The 26687-nt window shown below is 44.0% G+C and overlaps 1 protein-coding gene and 1 long non-coding RNA gene across 2 annotated transcripts; one reads left to right on the top strand and one right to left on the bottom strand.

The window, feature by feature from the left end:
- Positions 1-21764: 21764 nt before the first annotated feature.
- cxcl18b (chemokine (C-X-C motif) ligand 18b) lies at positions 21765-23366 on the top strand. The gene is made up of 4 exons (XM_053418390.1): positions 21765-21947; positions 22178-22292; positions 22403-22495; positions 22912-23366. The coding sequence occupies exons 1-4, from the start codon at positions 21875-21877 to the stop codon at positions 22970-22972; spliced, it is 342 nt and encodes a 113-aa protein (XP_053274365.1). The 5' UTR covers positions 21765-21874; the 3' UTR covers positions 22973-23366.
- A 1431-nt stretch (positions 23367-24797) lies between these two features.
- LOC128436606 (uncharacterized) lies at positions 24798-26274 on the bottom strand. Its single transcript, XR_008338090.1, has 3 exons — positions 26179-26274; positions 25589-25771; positions 24798-24974 (listed from the first exon to the last, which is right to left on the bottom strand). It is a non-coding gene; the product is annotated as an uncharacterized LOC128436606 (long non-coding RNA).
- Positions 26275-26687: the final 413 nt, after the last annotated feature.

The raw sequence follows: 26687 nt of genomic DNA, 5'->3' as shown, positions 1-26687 counted from the left end.
AAATACTGGGCCTGAATCCCATCAATTCCCCGTATCAGTGAACGTTAGAAACGACTAGCATCGTCACGCCGTACACGATTGAGGGGCCATACAGATAATCTACATGGCAGCGCTGCCTCCCTGCGTAATCTTAAAATCCACAAACATCCTTCACCAGGGGCGTTTCTAGGATTAAAAGAAAGGGGGGGGGGGGGGGCTTAGCCCCAAGGACGCTGAATGTTGTCTAAGCCTAACCCTAGACATAATTTCAGGGTCATTGTGAAATCTGACAATACAAATATGAACTTTTCTCAAATGGAGAGAAATAAAGTCTCAATGAATCGGATGCTATAGCGCTACGAGGGACACTATGACATTAAGTTTTCACTAGCATTAACTGATTATAAACAACATTCTATAGGCACCGATATTATTGTTTTAAAATACTAGAGATGGGTATTAATGCAAAGAATAGAGAGCTGTCGATAGTTTTTTACATTTCAAATTTGCTCGTTCAGTCTTGCTCACGGGAGACATTTTCTAACAAAGTAGCTAGCTAAGTTGTTAACATAGCTCATTACAATATTCCCTTTCATTTGCCTCAAGTAAACCTAAATTTACGCAGGTAACAATTGTTAACAACTACAGAGCCACATTCTGTAACTACCTGCACTTAAAATGTCACTCCGTGAATCATTTACTATGAGCTAAACTCCTTGGCTGTAATCCTGCCGTCTCGATGAGAGACGTTACTTGGCAGGGTGAGAGCCAGCGCAGCAGCAATGCAGACTCCCCAAGGTCCTAGTGCCCGGTTTTACTAAGTATGATGAGAGGCTATTGGATCGTAATTTGAAGGGGGAGAAAACATACAAAACAGAAACGCACTCGCATATGTAGCAGGTAGAGTTATAAACAACTCGTTCACGTGAAAACAATAGTTGATAAAAATAAAAGATCCTAACTTATTTTGGGGGGCTGAAGAACAGTTTAGGCGGAATTCAGCCCCCTAAAAATCGTAGAATACTGAGCACAAAAGTATTTTCATGACGTTTAAATACAGACTTATAAACTCTGGAGCGAACAACAATCTAAATTAATAGATAAATTAAATCATTCTTTATATTAAATCGATTCGTTCAACTCATCGTTCCCATAAAATAAATGCATAAATTCAAATATAAATAAATAAAAACAATCTATGAACACGTTTACTTACACGTTAATACACAAACTATCCCCAGTGGTGAGATTATAGGTACACCGCGATCTGATCAAGGTGCAAGCGCAACAGCTGACTCCATTTTAAATTGTCAGATGAGTGTTCCTGAGAGGTCCTGCGGTTTTCATCTGCTGGATGATCCCCCCCCCCCCCCCCCCCACGATAGTTCCACGGAGTCAGGCACAGCCTCTCTAACTAAATGCTTCAATCATTCGGTGTCCCGCAGTCCGAATTAAAATAAATAAATCAATTGTACAGCATATTCGCGACATAAATCCTCCCATGCAGCTAATACGCCACAAATAAGTGGCTGCTTTCCTCAGCACTTCGCGGTACACATCATCTCATGAAATTCCATTAACTATTCCATCCATGGGACTTGGAATGTCACCTATAAGGTGCCGATCCGACCTGCGTCTGGCCCCATCTGCACAATCACATGTCACAATCAAAATAAATCAAAATAATAATATATTTAGCAGTGCATCTGACTGATTATCTGCAGTTATTCACAAATGTACTGCATCTGTGAGTTTTGGGGGATTTTCAAGGACAATGGCGCAGCCTTGGCCTTCTCCATTCGTCCCGTATTCCTCATTTCGGAAACCTCCCCTCTAAAAGAAAACAGTTCTTCACCAGCATAAACAAGTTTAATTAAAGCAAACTCTTGCCGCACTCTATTCAGCCATGCGTTCAGAATAGGAAATGCAACTTCTTCAGCCTTCCAGGTATTCCCTTGGCTTACCAGAACAACCGGGAAGAGTATCTTTTGCCTTCACTCCCTATATCCGTCCTCGCATAAACACATTCCTTTTGAATCAAAGTTTGAAAAAATAAATGAATAAATATAATGATGTCTTCAAATGCATATAACTGGTGGTGGTTCCGGATCATCTGCTCATTCTTTGAGTGACGCTAGCTATACAGTAATTCTCTTTAAATCAGAATTATTTTCATTGCCATGTACATATGCACATACAGGAAATTGCCTTGGGCACTCCTCACTACATACTGCACTACACCTGGTCGGATGACCCCATACGTGCGAGCGGTGTATGTGCACCCTGTATTTTACTTTCGGTCCAGCGGACCTTATTTTCAGTTCTGTCATATGACTTAATTTCTGTTACGGTGTGCCGTGCCGATTTGCATTTCTGTTGACATTTAATATCATTTGGTCTTGGACCGTTATTCTGTTGGTCGAATGACCTTTTATTTTCGTTGGTCCTCTCGACCGTTTTCTAAGTTTACATTTTGCACCTCACCATGGCTCTAACTCGGTCAGTGTACCCTTAAGTTAAGGTAGCCATGCCCTTTATTTTCTTTGGCGCTCTTATTTTCCTAAGGCGCTTTAATTTCTGTTTGTCTTACGACTTAATTTCTGTTGCGGTGTGCCGTGCCGTTTTTTGCATTTCCGTTGTTATTTATTTAATTTGATCTTGGATCTTAAAAAATTTCATTTGGTCAAATGACCTTTTTATTTATGTTGGTCCCCCGAGACCGTTTATTCAGTTCCATACATAGGCCTACTCTCCCATGGCTCTAACTTGGTTAGTGGACCCTTAAGTTAAGGTAGAAATGCCCTTTATTTTCTTTGGCGCTCTTATTTTCCTAAGGCGCTTTAATTTCTGTTTGTCTTACGACTTAATTTCTGTTGCGGTGTGCCGTGCCGCTTTTGCATTTCTGTTGTTATTTATTTAATTTGATCTTGGATCTTACAAACTCATTTTGGTCAAATGACCTTTTGTTTATGTTGGTCTCTGCGACCTTTTATTCATTTCTACATTTAGGACCTACACTCACCATGGCTTGACTCGGTCAGTGGACCTCGATTTAAGCTTGCCATGCCCTTAATTCTCGGGCGGTATGCCGACCTTCCTAATTCCCATTCATCGTGCGACTTCATTTCTGTTGCGGCGTGTCACGCGCTTTCAAATATCTTCAAAATCGTATTTATAGTGGTTGCGTTATCGTCATGTAGTTACCGTCATAATTGATTTAATTATGTTTTACATTTTAGGTCCCTGTTTATACTCGTGAATACCTCTTCACTTACCCCATATCTGTCCACTCGGGGGCGTAGATGCACTCCAACGAGTCATCTTTATATTTTACTTGATAAATGTATAACAATCATTGTTTTCCAAGTATGTATTATCCTCTAGGATACTACAACACAAGGTAAGACTCACCAGTATCTCACTTCCCCTGATCTACATTCTTCGTCTTCCTTCTTTTGGGGGCATTCCTGTAAAACGTTCTGCTCCACCCCCTTCTAATCCTGATGACATCACACAGGGGTCTAAAATGCCAAAGACTATAAATATTCACATTCTCTGTGCGCTGTAAAAAATAAACTCGTTAAAGTAAAAACCAAGTCTCTCCTGATTGAAATGGAGCTCAGCGTAAGTTCAGTAAGGAAGACTTAAAACCCCATTCAGATCAGCTGACTGCGGGCGGTCCTAAAATATCGGGAATGCCCATGGGAGGGCTTAACCTGCATGCTGTCAGCTGATCGTAGGTGTTCCCAATCATCTAATCAGGCCCGCGCTGTTTCCTTCAGCCAGTCACACAGCAGCTGTCAAACTTTAAAAATCCCTTCTCTTCTCTTCCTCAGCAGTGTCAATGCAGTGACTCGCACAACCCCTCCTCCACCCCAATCTCCTCCAGTCCTGAGAAGAACATTAATCACCTCTTCCGGATCCCGATGACAACCGATCACGGATTAAGGGGCAGCTGACTGCCTGACAACAGACTGTTACTCGTGGCATCCATTGCACTTCTGTCCATCCTGGAAGAGGGATCCCTCGCATGCGGCTCTTACTGAGGTTTCTACGTTTTCCCTCAAGAAGGGTTTTTTCGTAGTTTTTCCTTACTCTTGTGAGGGTTAAGGACAGAGGATGTCACACTTAGGAAGTCCAATAAGACAATGCTCATATATGGACCATCTAAACAGACGATTGACCAATGAACCACCACCAGTGTCTAGACCCCTGGGGGGGCATTCCTGTAAAACGTTCTGCTCCACCCCCTTCTAATCCTGATGACATCACACAGGGGTCTAAAATGCCAAAGACTATAAATATTCACATTCTCTGTGCGCTGTAAAAAATAAACTCTCATCTCATCTCATCTCATCGTCATCCGCTTATCCGGGGTCGGGTCGCGGGGGGAGCAGCTCAAGCAGGGGGCCCCAGACTTCCCTTTCCCGGGCCACATTGACCAGCTCTGACGGGGGGATCCCGAGGCGTTCCCAGGCCAGTGTTGAGATATAATCTCTCCACCTAGTCCTGGGTCTTCCCCGAGGTCTCCTCCCCACTGGACGTGCCTGAAACACCTCCCAAGGGAGGCGCCCAGTGGGCATCCTTACCAGATGCCCGAACCACCTCAGCTGACTCCTTTCTAAGTAAAGGAGCAGCGGCTCTAATCCGAGTCCCTCACGGATGACTGAGCTTCTCACCCTATCCCTAAGGGAGACGCCAGCCACCCTTCTGAGAAAACTCATCTCGGCCGCTTGTACCCGCGATCTCGTCCTTTCGGTCATCACCCAGCCCTCATGACCATAGGTGAGGATAGGAACGAAGATCGACCGGTAGATCGAGAGCTTTGCCTTGCGGCTCAGCTCTCTTTTCGTTACAACGGTGCGGTAAAGCGAACGCAATACCGCCCCCGCTGCTCCGATTCTCCGGCCAATCTCACGCTCCATAGTACCCTCACTCGCGAACAAGACCCCGAGGTACTTGAACTCCTTCACTTGGGCTAAGGACTCATTTCCTACCCGGAGTAAGCAATCCATCGGTTTCCTGCTAAGAGTCATGGCCTCAGATTTAGCGGTGCTGATCCTCATCCCAGCCGCTTCACACTCGGCCGCCAGCCGATCCAGTGAGTGCTGAAGGTCACAAGCCGATGATCCAATGAGGACCACATCATCCGCAAAAAGCAGTGACGAGATCCTCAGACCACCGAACTGCAACCCCTCCCCACCACGACTACGCCTCGATATCCTGTCCATGTATATCACAAACAGGATTGGTGACAAGGCGCAGCCCTGGCAGAGACCAGCACCCACTGAGAACAAAACTGACTGGCTGCCGAGGACCCGAACACAGCTCTCGCTTTGGGAGTACAGAGATTGGATGGCCCTGAGGAGAGACCCCCTTACCCCTTACTCCCGCAGCACCTCCCACAGTTTCTCCCGGGGGACCCGGTCATACGCCTTCTCCAGATCCACAAAACACATGTAGACCGGATGGGCATACTCCCAGGCCCCCTCCAGGATCCTTGCGAGAGTGAAGAGCTGGTCCGTAGTTCCACGTCCGGGGCGAAAACCGCATTGTTCCTCTTCAATCTGAGGTTCGACGATTGGCCGAACCCTCCTTTCCAGCACCTTGGAGTACACTTTACCAGGGAGGCTGAGAAGTGTGATACCCCGATAATTGGTACACACTCTCTGGTCCCCCTTTTTGAACAGGGGAACCACCACCCCGGTTTGCCACTCCTTTGGCACTGTACCCGACTCCCACGCGATGTTGAATAGGCGTGTCAACCATGACAGCCCCTCAACACCCAGAGCCTTTAGCATTTCTGGCTGGATCTCATCAATCCCTGGGGCTTTGCCACTGCGGAGATGTTTGACTACCTCAGTGACCTCCACCAGGGAAATTGACGACGAAACACCATCAACCTCGAGCTCTGCCTCCAACATAGAGGGCGTGTTATTCGGATTCAGGAGTTCCTCAAAGTGTTCCTTCCAACGTCCGACGACCTCCTCAGTTGAGGTCAACAGAGTCCCATCCTTACTGTACACAGCTTGGATGGTTCCCCGTTTCCCCCTCCTGAGGTGCCGGATAGTCTTCCAGAAACACTTTGGTGCCGACCGAAAGTCCTTCTCCATGACCTCTCCGAACTTCTCCCACACCCGCTGCTTAGCCTCCGACACGGCAGCAGCTGCAGCCCTTCGGGCCTGTCGGTACCCTGCAACCGAGTCAGGAGTCCTCCAGGATATCATATCCCGGAAGGCCTCCTTCTTCAATCGGACGGCTTCCCTGTCCACCGGTGTCCACCACGGTGTCCGAGGGTTACCGCCCCTTGAGGAGCCTAAGACCCTGAGGCCACAGCTAGCCGCCGCAGCTTCAGCAATGGAGGCTTTGAACACTGCCCACTCCGGCTCAATGTCCCCAACCTCCACAGGAATGCCAGAAAAACTCCGCCGGAGGTGTGAGTTGAAGATACCTAGGACGGGGGCCTCCTCCAGACGTTCCCAGTTCACCCGCACTACTCGTTTGGGCTTACCAGGTCTATCCGGAAATTTCCCCCATTCCCTGATCCAACTCACAACCAGATGGTGGTCGGTTGACAGTTCCGCCCCTCTCTTTACCCGAGTGTCCAAAACATGCGGCCTCAGATCAGATGACACGATCACAAAATCGATCATTGATCTTCGGCCTAGGGTACTCTGGTACCAGGTACACTTATGAGCACCCTTATGTTCGAACATGGTGTTTGTTATGGATAATCCATGACTAGCACAGAAGTCCAATAACAAACGACCGCTCGGGTTCAGATCAGGGAGGCCGTTCCTCCCCACCACGCCTCTCCAGGTATCTCCATCGTTGCCCACGTGGGCGTTGAAGTCACCCAGCAGAACTACGGAGTCCCCTACTGGAGCCCCATGCAGGACTCCATTCAGGGTCTCCAAGAAGGCCGAGTACTCTGAGCTGCTGTTTGGTGCATACGCACAAACAACAGTCAGAGTTTTCCCCCCTACAACCCTTAGGCGCAGGGAGGCGACCCTCTCGTCTACCGGGGTAAACTCCAACACCGCGGCGCTCAGCCGGGGATTTATGAGTATCCCCACACCCGCCCGGCGCCTCACGCCCTTGGCAACTCCGGAGAAGAATAGAGTCCAACCCTTATCCAGGAGTACGGTACCAGAGCCGAGACTGTGCGTGGAGGTAAGCCCCACCAGATCTAACTGGTAGCGCTCCACCTCCCTCACAAGCTCCGGTTCCTTTCCCCACAGCGAGGTGACGTTCCACCTCCCCAGAGCCAGCTTCTGCCGCCCGGGTCTGGTCCGTCGAGACCCCTGACCTTCGCTGCCACCCATGTGGCTGCGCACCCGACCCCAACGGGTCTTCCCACAGGTGGTGGGCCCATGAGATGAAGAGAGGGGGGGGGGTGCCACGTAGTTTGTTCGGGCTGTGCCCGACCGGGCTCCGTGGCAAACCCGGCCACCAGGCGCTCGCCATCGAGCCCTCCGTCTGGGCCTAGCTCCAGACGGGGGCCCCGGGCTTCCTCCGGGCCGGGTCACATCTCCTCTTCCGTCGATATTCATTGAGGGTTTTTGAACCATTCTTAGTCTGGCCCCTCACCTGAGACCACTCTGCCATGAGAGACCCTACCAGGAGCAAGGCTCCAGACAACACAGCCCTCAGGTTCACAGGGACACGCAAACCTCTCCACCACGATAAGGTGACGGTTCCAGGAGAGGAAAAAAATAAACTCGTTAAAGTAAAAACCAAGTCTCTCCTGATTGAAATATATCATGTCATGAGTCAGATAAGATAAATGACACTATTGTGTTCGGTTGACATGAAGCCACAGCTGGTAACTGGTAAGCTTCATGGAAAGAGAAAGAACAGTTAGGCTGCAACATATTCCACATATACTGGCACCTATAAAACACAAACTTGTTTGCTTGACAACGTGTGGTTTAAAAGGCCCAAATGAGGCCTGACAGCCTCAGAGTGTGCCAAACTTATCTAGCTGTATAATGTATACCATCTGGTTGTGAGTTGGATCAGGGAATGGGGGAAATTTCCGGATAGACCTGGTAAGCCCAAACGAGTAGTGCGGATGAACTGGGAACGTCTGGAGGAGGCCCCCGTCCTAGGTATCTTCAACTCACACCTCCGGCGGAGTTTTTCTGGCATTCCTGTGGAGGTTGGGGACATTGAGCCGGAGTGGGCGGTGTTCAAAGCCTCCATTGCTGAAGCTGCGGCGGCTAGCTGTGGCCTCAGGGTCTTAGGCTCCTCAAGGGGCGGTAACCCTCGGACACCGTGGTGGACACCGGTGGTCAGGGAAGCCGTCCGATTGAAGAAGGAGGCCTTCCGGGATATGATATCCTGGAGGACTCCTGACTCGGTTGCAGGGTACCGACAGGCCCGAAGGGCTGCAGCTGCTGCCGTGTCGGAGGCTAAGCAGCGGGTGTGGGAGAAGTTCGGAGAGGTCATGGAGAAGGACTTTCGGTCGGCACCAAAGTGTTTCTGGAAGACTATCCGGCACCTCAGGAGGGGGAAACGGGGAACCATCCAAGCTGTGTACAGTAAGGATGGGACTCTGTTGACCTCAACTGAGGAGGTCGTCGGACGTTGGAAGGAACACTTTGAGGAACTCCTGAATCCGAATAACACGCCCTCTATGTTGGAGGCAGAGCTCGAGGTTGATGGTGTTTCGTCGTCAATTTCCCTGGTGGAGGTCACTGAGGTAGTCAAACATCTCCGCAGTGGCAAAGCCCCAGGGATTGATGAGATCCAGCCAGAAATGCTAAAGGCTCTGGGTGTTGAGGGGCTGTCATGGTTGACACGCCTATTCAACATCGCGTGGGAGTCGGGTACAGTGCCAAAGGAGTGGCAAACCGGGGTGGTGGTTTCCCTGTTCAAAAAGGGGGACCAGAGAGTGTGTACCAATTATCGGGGTATCACACTTCTCAGCCTCCCTGGTAAAGTGTACTCCAAGGTGCTGGAAAGGAGGGTTCGGCCGATCGTCGAACCTCAGATTGAAGAGGAACAATGCGGTTTTCGCCCCGGACGTGGAACTACGGACCGTGGGCGAAATGACTGTGGGAGGTGCTGCGGGAGTATGGGGTAAGGGGGTCTCTCCTCAGGGCCATCCAATCTCTGTACTCCCAAAGCGAGAGCTGTGTTCGGGTCCTCGGCAGCCAGTCAGTTTCGTTCTCAGTGGGAGCTGGTCTCCGCCAGGGCTGCGCCTTGTCACCAATCCTGTTTGTGATATACATGGACAGGATATCGAGGCGTAGTCGTGGTGGGGAGGGGTTGCAGTTCGGTGGTGTGAGGATCTCGTCACTGCTTTTTGCGGATGATGTGGTCCTCATTGGATCATCGGCTTGTGACCTTCAGCACTCACTGGATCGGCTGGCGGCCGAGTGTGAAGCGGCTGGGATGAGGATCAGCACCGCTAAATCTGAGGCCATGACTCTTAGCAGGAAACCGATGGATTGCTTACTCCGGGTAGGAAATGAGTCCTTAGCCCAAGTGAAGGAGTTCAAGTACCTCGGGGTCTTGTTCGCGAGTGAGGGTACTATGGAGCGTGAGATTGGCCGGAGAATCGGAGCAGCGGGGGCGGTATTGTGTTCGCTTTACCGCACCGTTGTAACGAAAAGAGAGCTGAGCCGCAAGGCAAAGATCTCGATCTACCGGTCGATCTTCGTTCCTATCCTCACCTATGGTCATGAGGGCTGGGTGATGACCGAAAGGACGAGATCGCGGGTACAAGCGGCCGAGATGAGTTTTCTCAGAAGGGTGGCTGGCGTCTCCCTTAGGGATAGGGTGAGAAGCTCAGTCATCCGTGAGGAACTCGGATTAGAGCCGCTGCTCCTTTACTTAGAAAGGAGTCAGCTGAGGTGGTTCGGGCATCTGGTAAGGATGCCCACTGGGCGCCTCCCTTGGGAGGTTTTTCAGGCACGTCCAGTGGGGAGGAGACCTCGGGAAAGACCCAGGACTAGGTGGAGAGATTATATCTCAACACTGGCCTGGGAACGCCTCGGGATCCCCCCGTCAGAGCTGGTCAATGTGGCCCGGGAAAGGGAAGTCTGGGGCCCCCTGCTTGAGCTGCTCCCCCCGCGACCCGACCCCGGATAAGCGGATGACGATGAAGATGAAGATGAAGATAATGTATACAGTATACATAAGTTGTACATAAGACTTGCATTGAGCTGCTCATATAACTTTTGGCAAGAAGGCAAACATTTCTCCAAATCTTCAACTATTCTTTTTTAAGTTTTTCTTTTTCTTTTATATGTGTCAACTCCAAAGCTGCTGCCATCAGTAAATATAAATTAATGAATTAAGTTTTAAGGTGGGCTTCAGTACCATTAGTTGAACCTTCATGCTAATGTCCCAAAAAGATCAGCGGACACGGTGGAGCTAGCTCAGCTAAGTCCTCTTTATTATCTGTGTACCCAAAGCACCTGAGCCTCTCAGGCTATTCTTAATCACAGCAGCATCTATTTTCAGCCCTGGCATTAATCTCAGGGTTTATGTTGGGCTGTGTTGCCAAAGAAATGTGCTTGAAATAGCACATTAGCAGGCATTCTGAGTGTACACCTTTTTACAGTGTGTCCCTGAGCTGAAGTTACAGTCTTAGTGAGCTAGGAGTGCTGCAGTGTTCCGGACATAAAGAGCAGTGTTAATGTACATTTCTACAATTCAATTTCATTAAAATCTTTCCGTACCCAGACATACATCACACTTTGATGAGGAGGAATTGTCACGATCAGATATTCCCATTGGGGTTCTATTTTACATTACATTTAGTAGATAATGGAGGTAAGAGGTGTGAATTAAAAAAGGGATTAACAGGAATTATGCCACGGACCTGCTCATTTCAAAATGTAACTCAGTAAACTGTGATAAATAAAACACATTGAGTGTGATGGCTAGAGTCTGACTGGGTACAACTCCTTTTACAGTGCAGTGTTGAAACTCTCTCAACTGATGATAAATAACAATTCCAATGAAACTCATGATAAGCTGCCTTACATTGTTTCCTGAAACTCACACCACAAAATGAGAGATGAGATGTGTAGTGAAGAATGTTGGCAGGATTAGTATCAAGCTGTATTCCCGAAACACATGATGGTCATATATTGAGCTTATTACTTAAAAAACTACTTTTTTTGCAGTGGAGCTGCAAGAACTGCACACTATCAATAAACTAAGCCAACTTCAACACAGAGATAAACTCAGAATCCCACATCTCACACATTAGGATACATAATAATTCATACTTTCTGTATGATTCAACAGCATTTTTGTTTATTCTTATATATTAAATCTTGTCAGGGACTTTTTAAGTGTAAAACACAGAGACATTGCAAAGTCACTATTAAGAAAACAGTTTATTGTCCCGTTTGTTTCAACAAAGGAAATTCAAAGATTGACATTTTTAACCACTACCTCCACAAATCAATAAAGGTAGATTTCCACTTGTAAATTGTGCAGCCGCTAGCTGTTTGGATGTGGCTTAATGACATTTCCATGTCGATAACCCGCTCACTGATGGTCTTGTCACCCCCCCGACCTGTTTCCCTCCTGTTGCACAGCTCATCCCAGCCTACATGCACCATCACAGCTAGACTTTCCCTCTGTGCTCAGCTATATTTAGCTCTCTTAGCCCAGTCTGGCTAATGCAGTATAAAAGCTCCCCTGACCTGGCTTATCCTCTAGCAGCATTTCTAGATCCACACCTCCGTGTTCCGTACATGTTGAGAGCCTCAGCAGAAACACAGATGAAAACCACAGACTGGTAGCATCCTGTTTACGAAAATAGAGATCAGAAAGAGGGAGCTGTGACAAAAACACAGGACAAGAATCACAGAGACATCCCAGGTGAGTGTGCATTTGGATGGATGAACTTTAAGTATATTAAATCTGAATAGTTGAATTGATTCTACCAGCGCCAGAACCAGTACAAACAGAATTAATAATTAGTCATTAGCAATAATAAGAATGCTAATACTAGATACAATAAAATGCTTTGTTGTTCAGGTCTGAATGTTCCTAATCCTTCACTAAGGGAAGAGAAACGTCTTGGTCATCTAAAGAAAACTTTTATGAGGCATTTTTGAAAAATATACACTTTATTATGTTATTGGGGGTGTTGGAGGGATACGGAGGTGGTGGAGTGGAAAGTATGAGGGGATCTTTTAAAACAATGACTTTGGCCCTTTTCTGTCTGTAAAAAATGTGACATGTAGCCAAACAAAAAGACTTTTAAACCTTTCACAATAAAAATATCCAAACTTGAATTTTAATTGAAACAATATTATATTTATTTGAATTATATATGTGTTATATAAGGGTTTATAATATTATTATATTTAGAAATTGGGATTCACTATTTAAGTTAACATTACAAATTTTAAGATGACATTCTTTAACAAAATCATCAATAGTTATTTTACAAAATGCTTTGTCATAAACTGGACCAGTTGACCTTTTAAATATTAAATTTAATCCTCTCAGGAAATCCTTTTGATATGCTCTGATCACAATACAACAATAACACTCTAAAGGGCGTGCCTTCTTATACAGGATGAAGCCCAGATGCCTCCTCTCCACGGTGGACAGACTTCCTACCATCAATGAGATGCAAGAGAGCGACTCAGAGGACAGTGACCCTCACTGCTCCACCCACACCATGGAGGAGTACATGGACTCCATAAAAGAGCTCTCTCAGCCTGCTCCCTATCCTCTCCACGGGCCCCTGAGAGGTCACCGCCGCTGGATGGTACGCCCATGTGCAACAGTTACACCTGTGGCTCCGTCTGGATTTTTCAATTCCGTCATGACCTACGCACCCTGGATTCCAATTGACATAACAGATGTGTCACTGACCCTATCCGACCAATCAAACTTTGACACATCAGTGCGTTATAACTGCAACCTGCTGGACAGGTTGGCTGCAGAGTCCCTGTTTGCAGGCCTGGTGTGAGCCAGAAGGGCGGGATTAATAGGTCAAGCGATTACCTCCTCGACTGGAATTACTCAGTTATCCCTGCAGCATGGTTTGACATCAGCTCCGTGTTGAATGATTCATTTATGTGTGAGAAGTAATTGAGTACAGACACTCTCCATAAGTGATATGCATTCCCTTTGAAGTGCTAAATGAGTGCAACACATGAAACAAAAGATGAAAAGGGAGAAATATCAAGGGCAGAACAAATGAGCAGAGCCAGCCTGAGGCGTGAATGAACATAGGGCCCCTAGCCACAAGGGGGCCCCCGCAAAAACTGAAAATGTGAACTCTCTTCTGTTTTACTCTGTGTTTTAAATATTTTAAGATGCACTCCCTATTTTTGCTATCACACCCATCTGAGGGGCTCAAGTATGGTTGATTTAGAATGTCTAAATAGAAAAAAGCAACTGGTAGCCTAGGGCCCTTTATCTATAAGGGGGCCTTGGAAAACAAAACTCTCATAGGGGCTTACAACTTGATTTAATATTAAAAGACACATTTGCAATCAGTCTCTTGGAGAAAAGAGGATTTGAAATGTCTATATAAAAGGAGGCCTTGAACCAACAGAAATTATTAACTCTCATTGGAGTTTAGGTCCTGGATTCTAAATACACACCGAGTTTTGGTACCAAACACCACCTTTAAGGCCCCTTCTAGAGAAGATTTAAAACGCCAAAATCAAAACAAATTAAATAATGACATTAAGGATAACACATTGTGATATGTATGCTTTGTAATAACTGTTTCATTATTGAGTGGCCTGGCAATTAAACTGTATCTATATATCGATTTATAAACAATTTTGCCATTCATCCACACATTCATAAAGTGTGTTTATTTGCAGCACTTATCACACATCACTCACACACTGCCGGAACAGCTGCAAGGGGCAATTTGGGGTTCATAATCTTGGCCGAGGACACCTTAGTACAGGGAATGGGGAGACTGTGATTGATCCAGCTTTTTAGTTGAAAACATGCACTAACTCCTGAGCCACAGCTGAAATACACATGTCTGAGCAAAATTGTGTTTTTTTCTTAAATAGCTGAAAGTAAGATTTTTTATTATGATTTATTTTATTATGACTTTTTCAATGCCATGATACATATCACACTACATTCTTTATATCATGTCACTCCTTATGAGATGAAGCAAATACCTGGTAGGTGTATCCACTGTAATAGTTTCAACTAAATATTTGTGAGAAAAAACATGAAATGGCTTTAACTTTGTTCTTTGGTGTGAAAACATCCTCTCAGTAAACACAGCAGGGGCTCATTATTATTTGAGGCTACATACGTCATATAAAACCATCTACTTTTGGTTTCTTTTTCCCTGAAGTCTTATAATTCTGTGTAGTCGTCCAGATTGTTCCCAACAAACATGTGGTGAGGGTGAGCAAGGGAGCAGAGCGGCCTCCCTAGAGACATTTCCACAGAAGAATCCTGAAAGTCTGACACTACCCGACTATAAATTGCTGTCATACATTGTGCAATGCAATGATCAGAACAATTGAAGTCATGCACAAAGGAAAAACCTGACTGATGCATCATTAGTAAGTTAATGGTATACAGTCAATAGAGGCATTACTTATTATCTACTCTTACCATTGCACCACAGTTACTGTAAAGTGCTGCTTCAGAGCTGTATCTGTTGACAACATTGGATTTATTTTTAATTGAATCCACTGTGATGTTGAGGTGCAGATATCATCTATTCTCCAAAACTCATTAAATTAGAAGGAGTGAGATCATAGCAGGATCTGTGAGCAGCATTCTGCAATAAGATATACTCCAGTGGCTCAAGGGAATAATATAAAACAGATTCACTGTAGTCGATTCAGTTTGGTTGTAATATCTAGACCTGTTTGATATGTGGCTTTAAATATGAAATACAGCTGGAGAAAGCTGTGAGATTTTAAGAGCTCTACAGTAAGATCTCAGTATTGAGTTAGACGAATCAAAACCTCAAGTTATCATCCTGAAATACATACAGTGCCTTGCATAAGTATTCACCCCCTTTGGACTTTTCTACATTTTGTCATGGTATAACCACAGATTAAAATATATTTCATCGTGAGTTTATGTAATGGACCAACACAAAATAGTGCATCATTTGGAAGTGGGGGGAAATATTACATGGATTTCACAATTATTTACAAATAAAAATCTGAAAAGTGTTGAGTGCATATGTATTCACCCCCTTTACTGTGAAACCCCTAACAAAGATCTGGTGCGACCAATTGCATTCACAAGTCACATTTGCAAGTCACATAATTAGTAAATAGGGTCCACCTGTCTGCAATTTAATCTCAGTATAAATACACCTGTTCTGTGACGGACTCAGAGTTTGTTGGAGATCATTACTGAACAAACAGCATCATGAAGACCAAGGAGCTCACCAAACAGGTCAGGGATAAAGTTGTGGAGAAATATGAAGCAGGGTTAGGTTATAAAAAAATATCCAGAGCTTTGAACATCTCTCTGAGCACCATAAAATCCATCATAAGAAAATGGAAAGAATATGGCACAACCGCAAACCTACCAAGAGGAGGCCGTCCACCCAAACTGAAGAGTCGGACAAGGAGAAAATTAATCAGAGAAGCAACCAGGAGGCCCATGGTTACTCTGGAGGAGTTGCAGAGATCCACAGCTGAGGTGGGAGAATCTGTCCACAGGACAACTATTAGTCGTCTACTCCACAAATCTGGCCTTTATGGAAGAGTGGCAAGAAGAAAGCCATTGTTGAAAGGGATCCATAAAAAATCCCGTTTGGAGTTTGCCAGAAGCCATGTGGGAGACACAGCAAACATGTGGAAGAAGGTGCTCTGGTCAGATGAGACCAAAATTGAACTTTTTGGCCTCAATGCAAAACGCTATGTGTGGCGGAAACCCAACACTGCCCATCACCCTGAGCACACCATCCCAACAGTGAAACATGGTGGTGGTAGCATCATGCTGTGGGGATGCTTCTCTTCAGCAGGTACAGGGAAACTGGTCAGAATAGAGGGAAAGATGGATGGAGCCAAATACAGGGAAATCCTTGAAGAAAATCTGATGCAGTCTGCAAAAGACTTGAGACTGGGTCGGAGGTTCATCTTCCAGCAGGACAATGACCCTAAACATACAGCCAGAGCTACAAAGGAATGGTTTGGATTAAAGAATGTTAATGTCTTAAAATGGCCCAGTCAAAGCCCAGACCTCAATCCAATAGAGAATCTATTGCAAGACTTGAAGATTGCGGTTCACAGACGGTATCCATCCAATCTGACTGAGCTTCATCTTTTTTGCCAAGAAGAATGGACAAACCTTTCCATCTCTAGATGTGCAAAGCTGGTAGAGACATACCCTAAAAGACTTGCAGCTGTAATTGCAGTGAAAGGGGGTTCTACCAAGTATTGACACAGGGGGGTGAATACTTATGCACCCAACAGATGTCAACTTTTTTGTTCTCATTATTGTTTGTGTCACAATAAAATTTATTTTGCACCTCCAAAGTACTATGCATGTTTTGTTGATCAAACGGGAAAAAGTTTATTTAAGTCTATTTGAATTCCAGTTAGTAACAGTACATAATGGGAAAAAGTCCAAGGGGGGTGAATACTTATGCAAGGCACTGTATAGAGCCAATGAAGAGGAATTTAACATAAAACAATAGTGGAACTATAGTTGCTTGGTTGCTTCAGTCTCAACATTGGCGACAATCATACAGGACAAACAGGAAATGTTCTCATGAGATGATACACTGTTGAGGTCAATATCAGCATGAAGGCCAAGTCCCCTGTGGTCAAACCGGTCTCTGTGACTGTTTAAAGCTGCTTTTGTTGATCCTTTGGATGCTGTGAAAACATCTGATATAGGGTGATGGCTTATTTGTACATCCAGCAGATGCAAAAGCAACAGTAACATTCATTTGGAAGAGTTTTGCCGGCAGAATGTCAATTATTCCCTCTCTTTTTAGCTCTGCTTTGTTCTCTACCAACTCTTTAACTACTAAATCCTCCACTATGTTCTTTTGTGGAGATACGCATGTCCAACACTGAGGCTGATGCAACACACATCTTGATGCATTGCCAACAATCTAATCAGAGGTTTAACTGTTGCAACAATGCGCCATCATTAAGTTCCTGAATATCTAATAATCACTAAAATGGCATGCAAGGGAGTTAAATTCTCATTTAAGGTGAAGCCTATTGAGGGATTTATTCACAGTGGCTATGTCTGAAATCCCCCCTCATTCACTAACCACTATATAGGTACTTCTATGTCGAGGACTCAGGGGTTAGGGCAGTCCTCGGCGATTCTATCCCATTCTACCCCATTCGGCATGCCAGAATATCCTTGGGCAATATTCTCAACCCCAAATTGTCCCTTCTCATAGAAAGTGTTGTACATAGATGCACTGTATGAATGTGGTTGAAAAAAAAACTGCATCCCTTGACACCTGGTCATCAAGACTATTTACAGACCATAGTGTGCTCAGTGGCTTTTGCAACCTACTCGGCGCATGTTCTCTGCGCCAGTGATTACGTCTATTCAAATCTAAAAAATTATTGTTTGTTTGTTAGTTTGTGCTGTGTTGCACTGCTTTGCTCTGCTCTGCTTGTATTCACCCTACAAAGTCACCTCAATCAGAGCCAGTATTACTGCTAATGTTAACACAGACCATCTTAACAAATCCTGTAAAAACAATGCAACAATGGCAGAACTCACCTTCAATACATTAATTGAGCTTTGTAAGACGTTATCTTAGACTCTAATCTGATCTTCGATCCTGATTTATCCTTTAATTCTCACTTAAAATAAATTTCTAGCACCGCCTTTTTCCACCTGCGTAATATCTAAAAAATCAGACATGTCCTTTCTCAAAAAGATTCAGAAAAATTTGTCAATGCCTTTGTTTCATCCAGACTTGATTATTGTTATTCATTATTATCAGGTTCCAGCAGTAAGTCGTTAAAGACTCTACAGCTTTTCCAACATGCCGCAGCACGTGTCCTGACGAGAACAAAGAAAAGAGAGCACATTTCTCCAGTATTAGCCTCACTGCACTGGCTTCCGGTTAAATCTAGAATATAATTTAAAATTATCCTCCTCACCTTCAAGGGCCTTAATAATACGGCACCATTATACCTCAAAGAACTGATAGTACCTTATCAACCTACTAGGGCACTGTGCTCCCAGAATTCAGGCCTACTTGTCGTCCCTAAAGTCTCTAAAAGTAGAGGAGGAGCCAGAGCTTTCAGCCATCAAGCCCCTCTCACTTTCAGTTTGGGAGGCAGACACCACCTGTACGTTTAAAAGGAGGCTTAAAACCTTCCTTTCGATAAAGCTTATAATTAGATCTGGTCCAGGCTTGTCTTGGACCTTCTCTTAGCTATGCTGCTATAGGTCTAGAAGGTCGGGAGACACATGACACACAAAGCTTCTCTTTCCACCTTCTCCTTCCTCTTCTCAAATCATTATTACATCAAAGTAATTCATATCTCATCAATACAAACTTGACCACGATCGAGGTAGCAGCTGATGATGCCCCCTATGAGACAAATTGTGATTTGTGAATATGGGCTATACAAATAGAGATTTTGCCCGACTTCATCCAGCACTGCCAAATGTCACCAGGTCACATGACCTTCAAACATGGCGGGCCGGAAAAAACAAACGCAGTGAGATCAGCCTTTGTTCTCGAAGTGACGTGAAGTAAAAAGTGGGGGAGAAATCCGGCATCAGGAAGAGGCAGCAAGATGTACAAAGACTTTCACTCAACCGAGGCAGGGGCGGTGGATGGAATGGGAGAGTATAGATAAAGTAAAGATCTGCTGGAAGAACATGTGGTGAACGTAAGCAAGCAGGATTGGCTTCCTGCTTAGAGCAACCTATGACATCCTTCCCTCATCCAAAAACCTTCAGCAGTGGCTGAACAAAGATCCCTTCTGCCCACTCTGCTCAACTTCAGCTACCCTCAGGCCCATCCTCACTGGTTGTAAAATAAGTCTCTCCCAAGGTTGGTAAACGTGGAGACACAACCAGGTACTCAAATGCCTTGCAGCAACAATTGAAACAAAACGAGCTGTTACAGATGCACTGCCATCAAAATCATCAAACCCAGGACATAATTTGTCTGTGAGGGGGAACAGGGAGAGAAAGAGCCTCGTCCACTGACCAGGAGTGGTCAGTTGGAGAAAGCCAGAGACTGGGAGATGTTGGTGGACCTGGGCCGAGATGAGAGTTGTGTAATTGATTGTGTTGGACTGTTCTATAGGCTGAAATGCCAGGGCCCAGTTTTCTGTTGCTTTTTTGTTAATGAGTTTCTAGAGGTCTTGTTGTAACAGTTGTTACATCCATTTGTTAATCCTTTCAAGGAGCCTTATAACCCTCCTCATCTTTGTTTTGGTGGTTTCGCAACTTATTGTCGGCCACTTTTATAAGGTTTTATTTTACACTTTTGGATTCTTAAGAGTGTAATTTTATGTAGCCATTGCTCTGTGCGTTGTAAACCTGCCTATTTTTAATGGTCGGTTCTCTTGTCCTGTGTTAATGCTCCAAAACAACTTCAGAATTATTCTCTGTCATCTGCAAACAGCTCTACAATATACAGTCACTTTTTATTGTTTTTGTGCTGGACATTTGAAGCTAGAAAACCTAATCCTAACTGGTTTATCTGCAGTGAGTGTTTTAGTTCTGTTGTTGTGTGGGACTAATGTATAAATTTGAATGAATCATTTACCTGGTGTTATTTTTTCGCATTTTGCATGTTTGCTATTTTAGTGGTCTGTTAACCACCTGACACAATCTTCAGACAACTTATCAAAATAAAATCTCTGTAGTTCAGCTCAAAATGTATTATATATCAAGGAGGAAGAGGCCACATGTCACAGTGTTATTTCATTTTATTCATTATATAGTTAGTGCTACTGTTTCATCTCCGTGTTCTGGTTTACAAGCTCAGAGGGTGATGACTTTACAGACAGAGCTTTTCACACTCAGCTCTTCTCACTGGGAGTTTGTGGGTTTTTTAATAGAAACATAAAATTGAAATTATCTGAGGAGCTGCTTGCCTGTAATGTGTATACAACCATATTGGCTTTGGAATAAAGTTGCTAATAAAAAGGAGACCTCAAGTAAATTTCAGTGTGACCTTCATTATGTTCTATCATCAGCTAAGAAACCACAATTACAATTGATGGAGTGAGCCTAATCAATAAAGCACAGACCCAGCAGAACTACAGAATAAGGGGGTTAATGTGCCACGATGTAAAATCAGAGCTTTGTGTATTGTATTGTGGCTGCAGTCTGACACTCAGTCAGCCCGCAGGATGCAGCTGTGAAGACTGAATGAGCCTCCTCCCGTCTGAATCATTTTCACTTCAGCTCAGCCAGGTTGTGAAAGTCTCATTATACTTGTACAATTAAAATATTATTATACACTGGTGTTCACTGTCCTCAGATGGCTGACTAGGCCAAGAATCTGTAGACCTATCTCATTTTGTACTCTGACCAAAGTAAAAAGAAGCTTGCATCAGCTCATGTTGCCCAAATCCCCAAACAATGCTGGCCAAACTTCAAGTTTTTCTCCCAAAGCAGCTGTTGCCAGTGTAATTCATTTATGAAAACTGCTCAAATATTCTAGCTCATCGCGCTACATATAATCATAGGTTTTCTAGAAGGTAAAATGTTCCGGATGTATATTCTTTTGTTTTTTAAACAACAACAGTTTTTAAAATGGAACTTAAACTTGCCTGTTGGCACCAAACTCTGTTAACCTCCAAGCGCTTGTGTTCTTTTCGTTAACTGCATGTTTCCAATGACACTTAAGATTTGACTTTTTCATCACTTTTAATGCAGATTCAGCAGGTAAAAGGTTTGTCCATTTCTCTTGAAAAGCACAACTTTCAACATCCACTTCTCTTGACAGTCGCCATGATGCTTAAGTGCTGATATGTAACAGTTACATGAGAGTATGGTTCACCCTGACTGTGACATGACGGGAAAGAGACTATGACCATAAAGGACACTTCAGCACAGCAGATTCCTTTTATCACTGAAAAAGCAAAACCGCTTCTCCGTTGCTTCTTTTGTGATTTTGAAGTGCCTACTGGGTCGGATGTTCAGCCTCGTAAATACCAGGAACAGGAGCATGTCCACCAGTTATCCAAAGTGAAGGTGTTTCATTATTTCCCATTAAACATGTGCTGCTCCACAATCTGCTGGCCGGCTGCCTGGATCGCTGAATATACAATGTTAGACAGGATTAGTAACCCCCCTCTCATGACGGCTAAGTGTGTCATGTCTTGTGGTTTCCAGTAAGTGTTGTGCATGTCGAAGAATACAGATGGTAGAAACAGAAAGTTGCTCTCCTGTAAGTTTAGGTTTGACAAACTTCACATCATCACTTCACTTCATCAAAGGCAACCTATACATTCATATGCAGAATTCACCATTCCACAGAACGAGAACTAATAAAGACTAATTATAAGACCAGATATGATTTCCCTTTACTCAGAGTTACTACATTATTCATGCTTGTTTCATATAATAAACTCTTAGCTGTTATATCAACAATGTCCGGGCATAGTGTCCCTAATTCAAAAACAACATAGTTTATGATTTAGTCGCTGTAACTAATCATCTCAGTAATCCACTTAACAAGCACATCCTCCTCTCTCTGCCGTGACACGACCGCTGGGCTCATTCCAGAGTGTGTCTCCAGAGTGCATGTGGAAATTCCAGAGCATGTTGCAGGTTTGGTTTGACGGGAAAAAGCATGGACTTGGGGGAAAACCCACTGTGCGCTGCCTATAAAAGGGAAACAGGCTCGCAGCAGTGCTTCACTCCTCTCTGCTCTTTTCAAGTGGTTCTGGAAACCCACTCTAGCTCTCCTCCAAGGGATCTCTGGACTTCTTTGTCTCTCAACAGAAAAATGGCCTTGTCACAGAGAAGCGGCATCCTCCAGCTGTTTGTTGCGGCAGCTGTTTGCATACAGCTCTATCAAGGTGAGTTGACTTGCAGATCTTACTGCTTACAGGGGCTTTTTGATGACATTAATGCAGCATGCGATATTCAGTAAAGATGAAAACATTGCAAAAATTTTAGAATTTATGATGCATTATTCTTACAGTACAACTACAGTTTAATATATGTTGTTTCAGTGGTAACTTTGTGTGACTGGTTCCTGTTCCTCAGGCTGCATATTTAACTGCTCTCTTAAAACCTTTCCCTCTAGCTCATGATTTTTTTGGACGTTGCTCGTGTTCCAGCTCAATTAAGTTCACCAAAGGCAACATGTCAGATTTCCAAGTCCTGGAAAATCAGCCTGGGTGTGATCGAACTGAATTAATGTAAGTTTTAAAATAAGTTAATACAAATGAATTAGTAACTTTGTTACATTTAGAACCTCATCAGCCGTGCTTACTTTGATTTTGTCTTCTGGTTATGACATTGTTCTCAGTGTTACCATGACTGGACCAGATAACTCCACAGAGTTACTCTGTTTGGACACTCAGGGAAGGATGGCCCAGGCTTTTTTGAAATGCTGGCAAAGGTAAGTTACGCCACAGATTGCTGCTTTGCTGCCACACAGTAACATAACCTTCAGCTCAACAAGCTGTTGAAGTCCGCTTTTCTTTCGAAATGTTAAAGAACCAGTGTGTAGGATTAAGTCACATTGAGAAGTGAGGTTGGAATATTTCCCCCTTTGTTATGCTGCTAATGTTAAATCTGCATTCACATTTAAATCTTTTACAAATGCAATAAACTGCTTCTGAGTCATCCAGCAACAGTTGGCTTTTGCGCAGCATTCACAGAGATTTTTTTTTACTCCACAAAATACACAAACTAAATGAGAAGGGTTTTAATACCTCAACGAATTTCATCACACTCTGGCTGTACAAACCGACAGATGTTTCGTATTAGTCCTCTGGCTTAAACCCATTTTTTTCTTTCCTCACTCTTTCTCAGGATAAACAAAGACAATAGCCGTAAGATGGAGTGTATCAACAAAAAGAGAAAGGCCGAGTGAAAGTCCAAGAGAGGGGAGGCCTGGCTGGGGAGGAAAGTTTCCGGGCCCGAGTCCCGGAGGTCACATGAAGACTGAAGCACACAAGCCCAAGAATGCTGAAAGCAGAGCTTGCACTGAGTTCCTACACTGGAGAGGATTGGGAAATGACAGAGAGAGGGGGAGAGTGGTGGGAGGGGAAATGATTAACAGCTGGAGGCAGAAATGGCGAGGGCAGCAGAGTGTGATAATGTAAATATATCCACAGTACTATCGCAACAAGTCTGTTGAAATGCACACATGTTTATTGTTTTGTTTGACATGCTACTACTATTTATGTGTAATTTATTGGCAATATTTAATTATTGTATTGGATTTTTTTTTTTACAGATGAAAATAAAGCAGATTTTGAACTAAATACTGTTTTTTTTGTTATTATTTAAAACCCCAATTTTTATGAGAAGTATCAAAATGATCTAACCAGGATAAGAAATGACTTGTAGGAATCGTGTGAGCCATCTGTGTCCAACTGCCATTTCTGAGCCTCTGCTAATGAAACCTGCGGCGCACCACCAGCATGTCTGGGGCAGAGCGGTCCGAACGGCATCAAAATAGAAACACGACGATGTTACTCTGCAGTGAGGACGCAGCTGGCACTCGGGGACACTCAAGTGACTTTGTTGCAGGGAGCGACAAATTAATTGTTATCATAGAAAGACTGTCTCTCCTCGGGGAGAAGCAGGCTTAGCATGATAACAATTAAATGATGCCCATGAGAAAATTTGACCACAGCTGTTTGCAGCAGCTGCATGCCAGAAGACAGGGGGGGGGATTCCTGAAGCATCTCATGACTCTGTCGACCGAAGTGAAAAGTGATGAGTTAGTAGACAGTCTTAAAGTCAGAGTGAAACTTTCACATGTTATGCAAACAAATAGGAAAACAGTTGCTGGACATATTTGATGAACAGTAAGCCGCAAGCTTCTCAGTGGACATTTCCCTGGGCAGTGACCTAACGTTTAGAGCATGTCATCCATCTTTAAAACATTTTCACCAGCAGCGAAAGTAAAAGTGGGTTGTATTGTTTTGTCCTTGTGTGTGTGTGTGTGTGTGTGTGTGTGTGTGTGTGTATGTGTATGCAACCCAGTCTCATCAGAAAACGTTCAATGGCAACGTTGGTCCACTTGGAACGACGTTACCATCTCACAATCTGGCCTCTCAGATTGTGAGATGGTAACATTTAGTCCTCCCATTGTTTTGCATTGGCGTGTTCTCACGTCACGTGACTCTCAAGCTCCCGTCTGCGGAGAGGAAAACATGGCCTTTGTATACATACGTACACACGTATAGGGCTTTCTTTTCTACAGAAATATTTTTCCTGAGTTGATGTCTCTGCTTATGCCATCTAGAATGTGAAACAAAATATATTTTGGCATAACTGTATGTTTTCGGATTGTCTAACTGTGTATTTGTGTTAAAGTCAAAAGGTCAAGGCCACACTGACCTCATCTTATGGTTTCAGTTGTCAAGAGACACAGTGTCATTTATACGAGAGAAAATATGTAGAAATATGTAGACGGACACTGCACTGGTTAGCGGAGTCATACAACGCAGTGCGGTAATTCTAGTGTAGTTTTTTTTTAATAAATGGGTTATCTTTTTTACAATCTACAAAAAGTTATCTATACATTTGGTCACAGAATGTTACACAAATAAATTGGCATTAAAGTTGGCATCTTGCTGTCTGGCCAGTCTGACGATGCAGCTGAAGCGTCCATCAAGGGTGTTCTGCAGGTAATTTGGATTGTTTGTTTCTTGTGAAGAGGAGAAAAACATGAATTCATACCAATATCAGTTTACAATCAAACCTTTTTGTGTTAACCTTGTGTAAACAGAGTCAAAGGACATTGTACAACAATGACACACATTTTTCCACAGTACCTGTCGTTCACTACTGAAATTCTGACACCCATTACTGGACTGTGTCTTCCTGTAGAGTGGTGATGTTCTCAACGTTCTTTTCACAGTCTGTCAAAACAAAATTAGAGTTACAAATGTTAATGCCCCACAACCCATTGCAGATACGGTTGTATTTGCACACCACATCGGATCAAAACAAAACTGCAGTCTGTGAAACAAGCAGTTTTGGTAGATATAAGGCTAATATTCCTGCATGAAACATATTCAGTCCCTTAAGCAAAAATAACAATGATAGCAGGCCGCAACCTCGATGCCTTCGTCTGCTTTGCTTACAGACTAGTTTGCGAAGTCTCTTGCTGCCGCCCACTGACCGATACATCATCGCTCTTTTCTGAAACTAATGAAGGCAAATTCACACATGTAGACAGAAATAATCAGTATAAATTAAAAGGTGTAAATATTGCTAACATTATGTTTGATGGGGGTCATCATTATACATAACAGAGGAAAACTTTGCACATGTATTCCTTAAATTTACTTGCCTTCCTGTGGAAAAAGTTGTTTTCCCAGTTAAACAATCACAGCAGGGAAGCATGATTGATCAAAATTCTTTCAGTGTGATATTAACTTGTATTTCAGCAAGCGTACTTTGGGGATGTAATAAAAATGTATATTTAGCACATTATATAAAATGGTGTTTCTGGTATGTAACTTAAAAGTACCTCTTTAATGGTAGGATAATTTCTCTCCCTCATCTTCCTCGTGGTACGTGGATGATGGTAGTGGGCTCAACCCGGCTTCTCTTTCTCTCCAGGCTGCCCTTCCTGCTCTTCATCAAGCAAAACAAAGTGTTCGGTCCAAGTTGTTGACGTTAATGAAACTCCTGTAGCTTCACTTGGATCCTCCTTGATTAAAAAACAGAACATAGCAATTGTTTTATAAAATGAATCGCAACTCCATAACATGGAAACATTATTGTCATATTGCATACTATACATTAAACCAAATTGACCTGATATTGTGGAGTAATAGTAGAGAAATACACTCCTTATTAATCTAAAGCATTCATAATCAAATTCATGTTTATATTTATATTGTAGCGTCCCTCAGTGATGAGCTAAGCGTCTTGAACTGGTTTCAACAACCATGTATTCACCTCCCAGGTAGCACAGGCTACCGTGGGCTGAAGCATGTGGCTAACAATGGCGTATTAGCTGATGAACAGCGTCCATAGTGTGGATTGACAGACTCTCTCCGCACTCGGACTGTAAACCTAGATCGTAACGATCTTTAAAAACAATAAACTACTTACCTGACAGAAGGAAGATGACATCGTGGTCTTCCAAGCGCGCCGTGTTTATGACGTAGCGCTGAGTTAAAGGACTGGTTGTTTACAAATAGGGTTTTTACGACAGCCACACGTCATGTCCGCTCGCGCACTCGGGCCGGCCTCGGTATGAACAGACTCGCAAGATCCTTCTCATTAGAGATGTAATCTAGCCTCAAATATTACTATTATATAACATGAATAACATTCACGATCACTGAAGGACACCACGCAGGGACTGTGATTTAAACACCACGCTGCGCCGTGGTGGCATGGCAACCATCATAGCAACGATAAAAACATGCGTGATAACTATTAAAATATTGATCATAAGCACGAACTGGCTGAAGACTGTGGAAGCAAAGAGCACATTTCTCGCTAGAAATGGTGTCAGAATGTATTTTTATGCCCAAACTAAGTTACAAAATTATATTTTTATCTGAAAAAACAAGGAATCTCCGCCATGTTTTCCTCTCCGCAGACGGGAGCTTGAG

This window comes from Pleuronectes platessa, chromosome 3, assembly GCF_947347685.1.
Source record: "Pleuronectes platessa chromosome 3, fPlePla1.1, whole genome shotgun sequence".
Classification (NCBI taxonomy): domain Eukaryota; kingdom Metazoa; phylum Chordata; class Actinopteri; order Pleuronectiformes; family Pleuronectidae; genus Pleuronectes; species Pleuronectes platessa.
This window is presented reverse-complemented; position numbering and strand designations above follow the sequence as displayed.